General features: G+C 46.3%; 2 protein-coding genes across 2 annotated transcripts; both read right to left on the bottom strand.

Moving 5' to 3' along the window:
* Positions 1-68: 68 nt before the first annotated feature.
* plk4 (polo-like kinase 4 (Drosophila)) lies at positions 69-5552 on the bottom strand. The gene is made up of 15 exons (XM_057058176.1): positions 5343-5552; positions 4370-4465; positions 4028-4123; positions 3699-3813; positions 2623-3586; positions 2460-2551; positions 1994-2319; positions 1813-1917; positions 1620-1722; positions 1395-1544; positions 1094-1322; positions 912-1005; positions 706-831; positions 526-632; positions 69-450 (listed from the first exon to the last, which is right to left on the bottom strand). Exons 1-15 carry the CDS (start codon positions 5370-5372, stop codon positions 336-338), a joined length of 2748 nt encoding a protein of 915 aa, XP_056914156.1. The 5' UTR covers positions 5373-5552; the 3' UTR covers positions 69-335.
* Positions 5553-6017: 465 nt separating this feature from the next.
* Positions 6018-11663, bottom strand: hspa4l (heat shock protein 4 like). Its single transcript, XM_057011967.1, has 19 exons — positions 11253-11663; positions 10463-10520; positions 10232-10372; positions 10001-10123; positions 9825-9924; positions 9531-9664; positions 9206-9450; positions 9050-9126; positions 8815-8966; positions 8612-8718; positions 8388-8521; positions 8035-8231; positions 7734-7808; positions 7506-7649; positions 7175-7300; positions 6983-7090; positions 6766-6885; positions 6483-6644; positions 6018-6418 (listed from the first exon to the last, which is right to left on the bottom strand). Exons 1-19 carry the CDS (start codon positions 11357-11359, stop codon positions 6251-6253), a joined length of 2478 nt encoding a protein of 825 aa, XP_056867947.1. The 5' UTR covers positions 11360-11663; the 3' UTR covers positions 6018-6250.
* Between the last annotated feature and the right edge of the window lie 553 nt (positions 11664-12216).

Genomic DNA, 12216 nt, shown 5'->3' with positions numbered 1-12216 from the left:
CCCTCCACCTTCTGTACTTACAGTAGTTCTGCATTAACGAACCCATACATTAGCACCAAATCCTTAAATTTCTTTCTACCAGCCTCCAGATGTTTATTGATCACACATTTCTTATAATAGGAGATGCAGTAAAAAAAAGAAAAAAAGCTGAGAAACATTTTTAACAGGGACAACTGGGACTATACAAGGTTATTAAAAATAAATATTTTCATTATCTTCTGTACATGTAAAATAGACAGCGTATTTACAACATGTGGAACAAAGTGTTCCGTGGCTTCTTCCCATTCTCTTCCTGGATGTGTTTTTAAGAGCAACGTGTTTTTAAGAGCAACGCGTTAATGGGGCTGGAGGCGACTGTGCGCCTTCGGGTTGGCCAGCAGTTCCAAGATGGTGGACAGACAGTGGAGCTTCTCCTTCACGTGCTCTGGCAGCTTCTCGTTCTCCTTATACCTGAACGCAAACAGGACAGCTTCAGCTATTTTATCTGTTCTGCGGGAGGGAAAAAAGTGAAAAGCGACATCGTACTTTGTGATCCTGCCGTCTGGAGACGTGTATGTGATGGAGGAAACGCCGGCCTGCACCACCAGCTGAGACCCGTCGTTGAACTGGACCCACACCTCTCCGCTCGTCAACTGGTGGCACGGAAACGCAGCCGTTTGATCACAAACTCCTCTGCTAATCCCAGACTGAGTGACCGCTACTCACCTGAGACGCCCACCCAACGTTGGGCACAAAAATGGACTTGATAACTTTCCCCGCGCTCTGAACCACGGGGGAGCTTTTCTTGCTCACGCTAGCGCTCGAGAAATCGGAGCCGTCGTAGGAGATCATCTGGACACACGTAGAGTCAGATTTACCCATAATCCAGCTGTTCATAGGCCTTAAATACAGAGGGAGCATATGAGACTTACTGAGGGAGTGATTTGTGGAGCCTGGGGAGGTGAAGCCGTTTGGGGCGGCAGCGAATGTGATGGCGGGGACGGGAAGCTCGGATTGGCCGGTCTCCTGAAGCGGCACGCGAAAAAATATATTGCCAAATAAAGCAAAGGTATAAGGAAATTGGCAGCGCGCTTCAGCAATAGCGTTGTCCCACCTGCCGATGGTGATGGGGAAGAAAGGGACGTTCTTGGTGCTGCGCTGCTCCTCCATGGTGATGGCGGCCTCCAGAGCCAGACACATGCTGTGGCCCTCGTCGGACAGCTCCACGTACAGCCGGCTCTCTGGGCTCAGGCCGCTCAGCCCCACCTCGCCCTTCACCGTGTACGACTTCCCGCTCTTCTCCACCACCCGCACCAGCTCCGACGTCTTGTGCGTCTTCGCTCCTACGAGCGCCGACGGGCATCGTGCGTTAGAAATGGGGAATTTCGCGGCAGGATCGCAAGCGTTGGACTCACCGTCATAGAAGCACACCTCCAGGTCTGCGTTGGGAGAATTCTCCATCAGCATGACTTTGGCATATTTGTTGTAAAGGGTCACTTTGGGAGTCTTGGATTTCACCAGCTGCACAAACTTGGACGCGTACTGATATTTCTTCCAGTATTTTTCTAAGAAGGGATAAAAAACTTTACACTTCCAATCCTGTGGAATGGAATTTTACTGGCTGTGTTCCACTGTCGTACCTGGAAGATCCTCGTAGCTGCAGATCAGAATATCTTCCGGTGGTGCGGGGGGACAGTCCAGGACAGGAAAACCCTTTCCACCATTAGGCTGGTATATCGTCACCTGGCGGCAGCAACATTGATGCTATTTTGCCAACAAGCCTTTGCTGCGTGAGGTTGTTACCCAAGAACAGAAGTGCAATAGTGGGCTCACCATTGTGCCGTCGCAGGAAATCCGGAGGACCTCTTTTACCCTCTCTTGACCACCAAGACATTTTAGCAGCTCCATACACACGTCCCCCGTGTCCAGGATGCTCACCTGTAAGGACAAACAGGAAGTGTCAATGAGAGCTTATGAAAGTAGGTGTTTAAAGAAAACATAAACAATGTCTTACGACAGCATTTTTTGTCTTCTGTCTGATGGGCTTGAGACGCGTGGCGCACAGCGGCGGGACGATGTCCCCGAGCGTCTTCTTCTCTTTGTCCACACCGAGTTTGGCTGCAGGGGGTTTAAACTCTCTGCTGTGAGGAGCTGGGAAATCAGTCACGGGTATGTTTTCCCGGTACGGATCAGAGTTGGAGGGAAGGTTGTGGTGCTGGCTGTGATGCGGATGCACGCTCTGGCCCACAGTTTTGTCTGTCCAGGAATTGAAAATGCCTAAAGGTTCTCTGCCACTGTAGAAGCTGCCTCCGCTGTCCTCTGCAGGCCTGTGTCCAGAGGCTGGGGGGGGAAAAGTCACATGAGTCAGTGGCTAACCCGGCCCCTGTATATAAGCATGCATTTATGATTGAAAATCATAACATCTGGAAGCCAGTGGAATCAAAAATCTCTTCAGAAATGCAAAAGAAAAGATGTTCTACCCTCGTTATTAAGCCAGTGAGTAACTCCTTCCATGTCTTGGAATTTCAAGCTTGGAGGATGTGCAGTTGGTGCAGATATGGAACGGCCAGAACTACAAAAGAAGGCGATCGGTTAGTGAAATCAACTTCCATAAGATTATGACCTTTAGAGGCTCTGTCTTACTGCGCTGACTGCTTGACCGGGGGAGAAGGTAGCCTTCCACGCTCTGAAAATGGATGCTGATTAGAGGACATGGGGAAGACTGACCCTCCGAAGCCGCTCAGGGACTCTTCTGAGTGGCATCTCCCCAGTTCAGGGAGACCGGACCCCAGTCCTTGGGCAGAAGATTCGGAGCGGTCTGAAGAGTGTGCCCTCCTCAGATAGCGGGAATGAGGCTGCGCGCCGTCTCCAGCGTGAAGAACCCTGCCCCTGCCTCGATCCGCCGCGTGCTGCCATTGCTCTCCTGCCTCGTAACAGCCACTACCCGGGTGATGTGGAAAACTTGGAAGTGGCGCCATTCGGTTAGGAAGAGCAGAGCCAATCATGTGCCGAGTTCTCCTCTGGAGGCGACTACCGCCGCTACCCGAGGTGGAGGAGGTGCAGGCTGTAGAGATGGTGGCGATACCGCTGTCCATGGAGCCTTCGTCTCCCAACCCAAGTTCCTTGGTTCGCACTAATAAGCTCCGGGTCATAAACGGATGGTCCAGGACGGCAGAGAGGCTGGGCCTCTGGGTGGGGTCTTTCTGCAGCAGCTGATGGATCAAGTCCTGCGCCTCTAGAGAAGCGTGAGCGGGCATTTCATATTCCCCGAGAACCACTTTGGACAGGGTGTGCTTCACTGTGTCCGTGTCAAACGGGGGGCGACCCATCAGGAAGGCGTAGAACATGCAACCGAGCGACCATACGTCCGATTCGAGACCGTGAGCGCTGCGGGTGGCCACCTCCGGGGAGATGTAGTTGGGCGTCCCGCACATGGTGAAGTGCTTTTCAGTGGGGAGTTTCAGCTGAGTGGCCAGGCCAAAGTCTGCGATCTTAATGTTCATGTTGTTGGTCAGCAAAAGGTTGGATAAGGTCAGGTCTCGGTGCAGGATTCCATGCGTGTGCAGGTACAACATTCCTTTCACTATTTGATGCATGAAGTGTCTTGCTGGGGAACAAAAACACCATCTATTTTAACCTCTCCAGGTCACAAAGCAAATTATGGCAACATCATTCTTCTAGTTCTATAGCAAAAATGGCCATCAATAAATTGTTCTGACCTTCATCTTCAGAGAAAGACACCTTCCGCTCTTTAAGATACCGACTCATTTCACCATTATGGCACATCTCCAACACCAGGTACACATAGTTGCTGTCCTCAAAGTAGTTATATAGCTTAAAAACACAAGTACATGTTTATATTTGTGGGGAAAGTGAGAACAACATCAAAACATCCAACATTTAAAGCTTGAACGAGCTTAACACTGAAGAGGAACGTCACCTAACTGTATAACCATGGCAACAATAAAACAGAGGTCCTATTCAAGAACACACAACAGACTGTTGTGCGGCATAATTTTGAGAAGTCCAATACAACAGCCAATTTTACCTCGAGTATGGAGGGATGTTTCAGTCGGCACTGAATCTCTACCTCATTTGTCACACGCTGGACCATTCCAGCCTTGTGCATGGATTTTTTGTCAATCTGCAGACAGAAGAAAGAAATAATTATCAACCTGATACCTGGGTTTCAGCCTGTGGATGTGGTCTGAAGGCAGTTGAACCCAGTGACAATTATCAATCTGTCACTGGCAATATGGCGTATAAGGGACCATAAGACACCCCTGGGAGGTAGCAAAGATCCAATAACCCAACAGTTAACCCAACAACTGTCACCACATGGCAAAATTACACGTGCAGCAAGCCAAAGTAGAGAAGGAATAAATCTTACCGTTTTGATTGCAACTTCTAGACCAGTCTTCACTGATTTTGCCCGGTAAACACATGCAAAGGAGCCTTTGCCCAGGAGCATGAGGACCTTAAAATCCTACAGATTAAAGAAAGAAAAATCAGAACGATGGTTATTGAAATACAAAGAAGTATCATGCCGATACAAAACAGATCGTAAGAGCTCAACTTGAAAGCAGCTTTGTTTTATTCCAGTTTCTTTTTTAGCACGACCTGGGCCACTCGGAACCTCCACAGACAAATGGTACAGAAACAAAATACCTGGATTCCAACTTCTTCAGCATTAAAGCCATTCTTCTCCACATTTGTTCTGACTCTAGCGACCGCAGAGAGGTTATGGAGAGAGAAACTGTGCAGAAGAGGTTCATGCACCTTCCATCTAGCCTGCGACATTGTAAATGAGCCAACACCTACTGACTCCACACTGTGAGCCACAACAGACCTTAACTGTCACCCAAGCCACAAACACCTGACACTGTCATATGGCCAACCAAAGCCTTTAATTATCCCGGTTCTGTTCCCGCTGATGAGGCCCACTTGTGGCCGTTTCCAAGCAGCATGCTGGACACCCAAACAGACAGACTGATGGGAGGACACAGGCTTGGTCCCAGAGGAGTCAGGGTCGAGTTACTTTCACAGCAGGTATGGAGACAAAGAATCATGCCACAAATACGAATAGTGCCCATATTAATAATTTAACCTTTTTGGGGATTTCAGCTTCAAATAAACAACGAGAAATTAGCTAATGCTAATAATACCAGCAATTAGAATGGGTTCATTTCTAAATGCACTATATAGTGATTAAATATTTGGTATTAACATTTTACAGTGAAGAACTTTAAAGTACCCAGGATGATAAACAGTGGCAAAGCAGAGCCTTAGCACTAATAAATAGAGCTGAACTACAAAAGCAGAAGAAGCTAGCTTCTGGACGTTAGCATTACAAACGAACTTACCTCGATTTTCTCGCCGATCGACACACTCATCGTGCCCGTTTTCCGCCCTGCAGATACCTGCAGCCTCGTAATGTTGCGCGTCGTTCGGCCGAGGGCATCAGCCGTCGCTTGAGGTATTCTCAGGGGGTAAATAGATATTCCTGGGTTACCCTCCAAAACTTTGCAATTTCTTCCATTTTGAAAATATCCGCCCGTTACTCCCCTGCGACGTCACGCATACGTCACATAGCAACAAGCTGTGAAGCCACGCCCACCGGAAGCTACCACCGGAACGCCTTTCGCGATTAAAATGGCCCAGAACAAAGGATACACAACATCAGTGGTGATGTTGGATGAATTTTAATGTTAAAAAACACATCACAGTAACATAATCAAGACAAAAAAACTATAGGGATGAATGCCAGATAACAGAAAATATGTCACCAATTACTTGCTAAAGAAATTTGGTGTATTGAGCACTGTAGTTGTAATGTATTTTTGCTTCTTTTTTATCTAGTAAAATAGTATTTACATAATCTAGATGTAAAAAAATAACTGAAATATCTATTAAATAGGAATTATTGCATACAAACTAACAGTTCTACCGTAGCCGTTATTGGAAAACTCTGTCTACTGGAAATGAGTGATAGTGAATGCCGATAGACTTGGGTAACACATGGAATTCAAACACAAGAATTAATTCTTTAATTTATTGAGCAGTCAATCCTTTTAAAGGTGTGAAACATTACTGCCACACAAAGGGTGAAAGGATGGGGAAAAAACCTTCTCTTCAATGGATGGATAAAGAACAAGATAAACAGCATCGACTGGTGACGATGAACAAATGGTCCCAGGTATAAATGTTGCTACTGCCGAAGTGGATCGGACAAGAGATCTGTGGTCACTATTCTGGAATTGTAGATTTCATCTCAGTCCATCTGCATCTCTTTGGTCTGCTGGTTTCCCTTTGTTTCTCCCTTTCCTTCTTTAGCCTGGGTGGCTGCGTGCACTCCACTGCTTTGCTCATTCACCTCAGAGGTCTCCTCCGCACTGGGCTTGGGTCTGTTGATCACTGGATGACACGCGTCCTCTAGCTCCTGGAATATCAAGGACCATGTGAACTTGTTACAAATGGAAATAAGACAGTCTAAAGTGGCTCACCTGTATTTTAGCGATGATGTCTGCTACTTTAACAGCGGGGTCTTGAGTAATGCTCAGCTTGCTCTGTGCATTCATTTTGCTGTTCATCCAGCCCATGCTGTCACTCACACATTTCTCCACTGTGCCCATTTCTTCCACATTTAAATGCATGAATCGCTCATCCTGTCAAAAAAGGACAACCGTTGATATACTGTATAATATAAAGTAAATTTACCACATGTTCAAACTGGACACTGGGGCACCAACGATGACGTCATTACATCTGCAAATCAAAAGCAGACACCTTCTGTTTAAAGGAATCCAAAAACTTCATGTAGACTTGCAGCTTCTTTCCCAGCTCTTCAAAAGCCCTCGGCCTGTCCTCGTGCTCTCTGTGCCGGTCCTGAATGGGCTGACCCAACCTCTGGCAAATAACGGGAATTTATTTTGTGATATTGCTTGTCTCTTGTGGAAAAATTAATATTAAGATAAAAGTGTCCCTGCAGTCATTTCTAATAAACCTTGAGGGCCTCCAACTTCTCCTCATACACTCGTTTGGGCTGGTCCTCTCCATCCTCATACAGCCAGTTCTCGGTTTCCTCCAGCATCAGTGTCAACTGTTTACTGTCCTGTTTTAATAAGACACAAGAGTTCCTTAGTTGTTTGACTTATCATTGGACACAAATGAGCCAAGCTAAGAAAACTGCACTCACATTCTCGGTGATGTACTTTTCGTAGACGCCTCCGAGTTTGTCCCGCAGATCGTACACGTACTCCTCAACAGCATTTTTAGCATCATTCTGCTCCTTCACTAGTTTGTCCTGAATAATCATCTGACGCTGTGAGGGCAAAGGTCATCTTCAATAACGATCAAACCCAAAACACTTTAGTGTGAAATCTGATCCAGCCAATAATACAGAAGGTAAAAGCAGTTTCATGGCTGCTTATACCAGAAAATTACATAAAAATGCAATTCAAAGTAACTCCATATGTTCAACATTACGTTCCTCGTGGTCTGAGACACACTTTAAGTCCAAGACTCACCTCATACTCCACAAAGTCATTTAGGACAGATGTGTCCAGCTGTCTAATGCTGTTCATCACAACCGGCAGATCAATGCTCTTCACCTTGACCTTGGCCTTGCTCCCCCCTGCTGCTGGGTCCTGTTTTTCCACAGATGGCCCCTCCTAAATTTAAAGAGCAGGTGTATTTCTACATATATCCAGTATATCATAACTCATACTAAAGCATGCGTATTGACATGAACTGACTTTATTGCTGGGGCTGTTTTCATCGGCCTGTTCCTCCCCCTGACCTTGACCTTCCTGGTCCACCTGCATTTTAGCCTGACAGAACAAACACACAGCTTTTTCACCAAAGACAAATTAGCTAGAATAGCTAAACATTTGTAGATGTAGACTGAACATTTCACTAACTAAAATGCGTGTCAGTAATCAGACAAATGATGGAAGATGAAATCCTATTATAAATGTATATTTCTGCACCAGCTGTAACTCAACTCTTCATATTCCAGCGTTCCATCTACTGTATCTAAAATATCCATCCTCTCACCTGCTCCTCCACCCTCCCCTCATTCTGCACCAGTGGCTCAGAGTCAATCTGCATGTCCTCCACTTCTCCTTTCTGCTTCTCTATCAGAGAGGCGCTGGACACGCTGAAGATGCCATGGATGTTCACCCGCACCTTGACCTTCACTTTGGAGCTGTCTCCGTCTGGCTGGGGAGAAACGTTCTGGACAGAGAAGCATCCTGGGGACAGATAGAAAGAGTGACCTCACAAATTAAGAAGCTTCGCACACGCCGACAGCAAGGAAGCGTTTTTGAGCATCAGCATTCAACTCTCTTTTCAGCACATCTTCAGTTTCAATATTAAACATTAATTGTTTCAAATACAGTTCTAATTACCTATGGTGTGGTCTGGGTATGGAAGCTCTTGAGAATTACTGTAAAAGGCTTCAAGGTCAAATGGTTCCTTCTTGTGAAAGGTGATGACTTTGGAAAATGGAGCAGCGTGATTCTTCGAGAACACCTCGCACTCTCTGAAAGAAATCCCAAAGTTTTTCAGAGCAAAAGCAAAAAAAAACAAAAAAAAAAACACATCATTAAAATTTCTGTTCAAATGTACCGACCCCACTCCATCCTCCGTTGTAGATTTCCAGCGGAGAGTAATAGGAAAGGGAACGACGTCGGTGATGGAGAACTCGCGGACCTTAAACGCTGGCGACAAAATGGCGCACTGCATCCAAACACACACAAATCTCACAATTCCTTCACGGCATTTTTTTTTAGAACCCACTCATGGTTTGAATAGAAAAGAGGAAGTGATGATCACCTGCAGTGCGCAGCCTCGAGCGACGGCTTCATCTGCGTTGAGGGTTGTGCTGATGTCTTTGCAGAAGAAACGGCTGATTCGCTCTTTGATCGCCGGGATTCTTGTCGCTCCTCCAACTATCTCCACGGCGTAGACGTCATCTCGGCTTAGCTCTACCACAAAAAGCATGCAAAAGGCTCCTTTTATGAAGCCCTCCAATAATAAACAACGTAACCAACCACATTAAATGACATACTCGACTGTTCGAGGACGGCTCTTAAAGGCGCCTCCACTCTCATCAGATACTGAGAAGACATTTCTTCAAATTGGCCTCTGTTGGGGAAGCAGTTACTATGTGAAACACATATCACAATGCTTTGGTTTTTGACTCTTAAACGTGTGAAATCGGGACCTGTTCATCCTGCTGGACACGTCGATGTCATTCATGAAGCACTCGATGTTCAGAGGCAGGTTGGAGGAGTTGGCGCTCATCAGCTTCTTCAGCTTCTCGCACTCCTGGTGCAGCCGCAGCAGAGCCCTCGGGTTCTCCCTTACATTGAGTTTGTACTTGCCCTTGAACTCCTCGCAGAAGTAATCGACCAACACCTCGTCGAGGTTGCGCCCACCGAGGTATGGGTCGAACGCAGTGGCGAGGACCTGGTGGGGGTCGAGGTCCGGCACTGAACTCATGGTGTTCAAAGACACGGCGATGGCGGGGAAGCTAGTAAAAGGCTCACCTTGAGTTTGCCTTTGTTGAAGGCAGCGATGGAGACCTGGAATGATGAATGTCCCATGTCCACAAACACAACGTTTCTTGGCCTCTCTTCTGGAGCAGGAAGGTCCTGTTTGTAGATGCCGTAGGCCAAGGCAACTGTTGAGGGAACGGAGAGCTGACCACAGACTTTTGTAGCAAGTGGAGGGATTCTTGTTGTCTATTACTTTCATTTGTTATTTAGCAGTGTTGTTAACCATTGAACCACGCTCCTCTGTTTTAAGGGCCATCCCTAAGACAACATTGAACGCGCACCTACCTGCAGTTGTGTCGTTAATTAGCCGAAGACAGTTCAGCCCTGCAATTTGAGAAGCGTCAAACACCGAACGTCTTTCAGCGTCTGTGAAAAAACTTGGGACCTGTGAAAGAAAATGCCAAATGTAAGTAAATGAGCCACTCTGCATAGGACGGCATCGCGCAGGCCCCATCACGTACGGAGATGACGCAGTCCACCACGGGCTTCTTCAGAGCCCCCTCAGACGTCTCTTTCAGCTTGCTGAGCAGCATCCCCGTGATCTGCTCAACTGTGAACACTTTGTCGTCGTCCAAATATCGCACCTGCAGTCACCATACAGTCAGGACAGCTCAGAAAGCATGCACGGCTCGGGATAGAGTGTCAGGAAGCTGGTTGGCAGGAGGGAGAAAACCAAAAGCAGAGACGTTCACCTGAATTCCAGTGCTCCCATTGGCCAGTTTATGCAAGCTGTAAGGCAGTTTGGGCTTTTCTGCTTGGACGAATGGGTCATCGAACGTCCTGCCGTGGAACTTTTTGAAGCCATGGACTGTATTTTTGAAGTTTGTTATGATCTGAAATTTAACGACAATAAGTGTCTCTATGAAGTCACTTTTGGGTATATGAGTGTAAACCATAGGGAAAAGCATTGTAGAGGATCTTACCTGACTTTTGGCAGCGTTTCCAATTATACGGTTTTTAGTTGCCAAGGACACACAAGCTCTTAATGGGAAATATCAAGAGATTAGGGAGTTCTGGAACAGAAAGGACTACCTGACAGATTTTGATTAAGAATGTCTCGCAAGGGAGTCTGAGGAAGAACCACAAACTGGGTCAATAAGATGGAACGGTTCACCTTGAAAAGCTAATTCTGCCTGTCCAAAAAGACAAAACCCACCACCTCCTTCATCCGCTGTTATAAGACGTGATGTCTGTCTACACTCCAGGCTTTTTTCACACAGTTGTTGCATTGATGGCTCCAGTTCAGAAGTGTGCATCATGATCCACTACATCCTCCATAATTTACACAATTTCAACACTGTGATACAAACTGAGGTTTGCAGTAATTACATTTCTTCTCCTCCTGGTCCTAAAGCTGACTGTATTTTGGGTTTGTTTGTTTTCATTAGGATACGAATTTTTCACTGCCAGAATGTCTTTTATGCACATTCGATCGCTGTAAACTGAAGTTTGACGCCTTCTTTAAGTGGCAGCAGCTGGAAGCGAGCTCGTTATGAGGAGACAGGGTCAAACTGTCTGGGGGGGTTGATTCACAGACCCCCTCAGCCTCCTGTGATGGTGTGCAGAGCAAAAGTTAAAGGCCTGCTCTCCTCCACCGGCATCGTCGCTGTCAACATGCCGTCTCCAGCCCACCGGTAGCAATACCACTGCGTCAAAACAAACTCCGGCTGGAGCACTTTAAAGCCGACGGTGTCCGGAAATAGGAATACTCACGGTGTGCATCTGTCACTGTATTCATTGGCAATGGTTTCAATGCCGCCGCTCCTGGCCACAGCGATGTAACAGCTTTGGAAACCCACATCAATCCCGACCACTGACATAATGGGTGCTTTTGTTTTTAAATTCACCTCTTCCAAGTTAACGGCTGCGACGCTTGACACCTAGGGAGGAGGAAAAAACAGCAGGTCTGGTCCAAAATGTATTAAAACGTGCCAACTGTCCGTGAGATGCACGACAGAGCTAGCTGAGAGTGAACCCGGTGAATTACTAGCTGTTACGTAAGTCGGGCTGTTTATAGCCAACTCATTGAGAGTAATCCCGCAGGGCGATGGTGACCGAAGCGGACTCTCCCACCTCCAAGGCGACCCTAAACATCACAGACGCCAGCGTCCCTCAGCGGTGATGCTCTAGACCCCGCCCACCGGCATCTCTGATTGGTCGAAACGCCCGTTACGCTGCTCCTGATTGGTGCAGCCACCAATCGATAAGAGAAAAATCTAGAACTCTTCGGATCACACGATGGAAAGACACGATTGTCCCCAATTTATGGTGTCAGGTTCTTCACTTCAGTTCATTTTATATTTTTGAAAATAATTAGTGAGTTCTATGTTCATTAGCTAATTCATGGACAAGGGTGGGGAAGCCTGGGTTGATTTTACGTTCTTTTGGGTCCATTCATTATTGTCCCAAAGCAGCTGTGCAAAATAATATAAATGAAAATAGCATTTTGGATATGATATAAAATTGTTAACAAATGAAGTAGCGATCCCTCTTTTCCTTCACAATTAATTAAAATAGGAAGCATGTTAATAATGTGTAAATGTAAATAACTATTTTTTTATTTTTTTTCCTTTGATGAATTTTCATTTCTTTGTGTGTAGCTTTTTTTCTGTATTTTTTTATGCATAAACATATGGGCACATTCTTTGAAATATTTTGATGGCACAAATATATTTTA

This window comes from Takifugu flavidus, chromosome 16 (assembly GCF_003711565.1).
Source record: "Takifugu flavidus isolate HTHZ2018 chromosome 16, ASM371156v2, whole genome shotgun sequence".
NCBI classification, from domain to species: Eukaryota; Metazoa; Chordata; class Actinopteri; order Tetraodontiformes; family Tetraodontidae; genus Takifugu; species Takifugu flavidus.
Note: the sequence above shows the minus strand (reverse complement) of the source record. Positions and strands in the feature narration are given on the sequence as shown.

Excerpts from the sequence above, each read along its gene's own strand:
- plk4 (XM_057058176.1), bottom strand. The coding sequence starts at position 5,372 with ATGAGTGTGTCGATCGGCGAGAAAATCGAG. Across the intron at positions 3,587-3,698 it reads GTCTTTCTCTGAAGATGAAG|CAAGACACTTCATGCATCAA; the intron begins GTCAGAACAATT and ends TTTGTTCCCCAG. Across the intron at positions 1,323-1,394 it reads GGAGGTGTGCTTCTATGACG|GAGCGAAGACGCACAAGACG; the intron begins GTGAGTCCAACG and ends CGGCGCTCGTAG.
- hspa4l (XM_057011967.1), bottom strand. The coding sequence starts at position 11,359 with ATGTCAGTGGTCGGGATTGATGTGGGTTTCCAAAGCTGTTACATCGCT. Across the intron at positions 10,521-11,252 it reads TACAGTGACAGATGCACACC|AGCTTGTGTGTCCTTGGCAA; the intron begins GTGAGTATTCCT and ends TTTCCCATTAAG. Across the intron at positions 7,091-7,174 it reads AAAAGTACATCACCGAGAAT|GACAGTAAACAGTTGACACT; the intron begins GTGAGTGCAGTT and ends TTATTAAAACAG.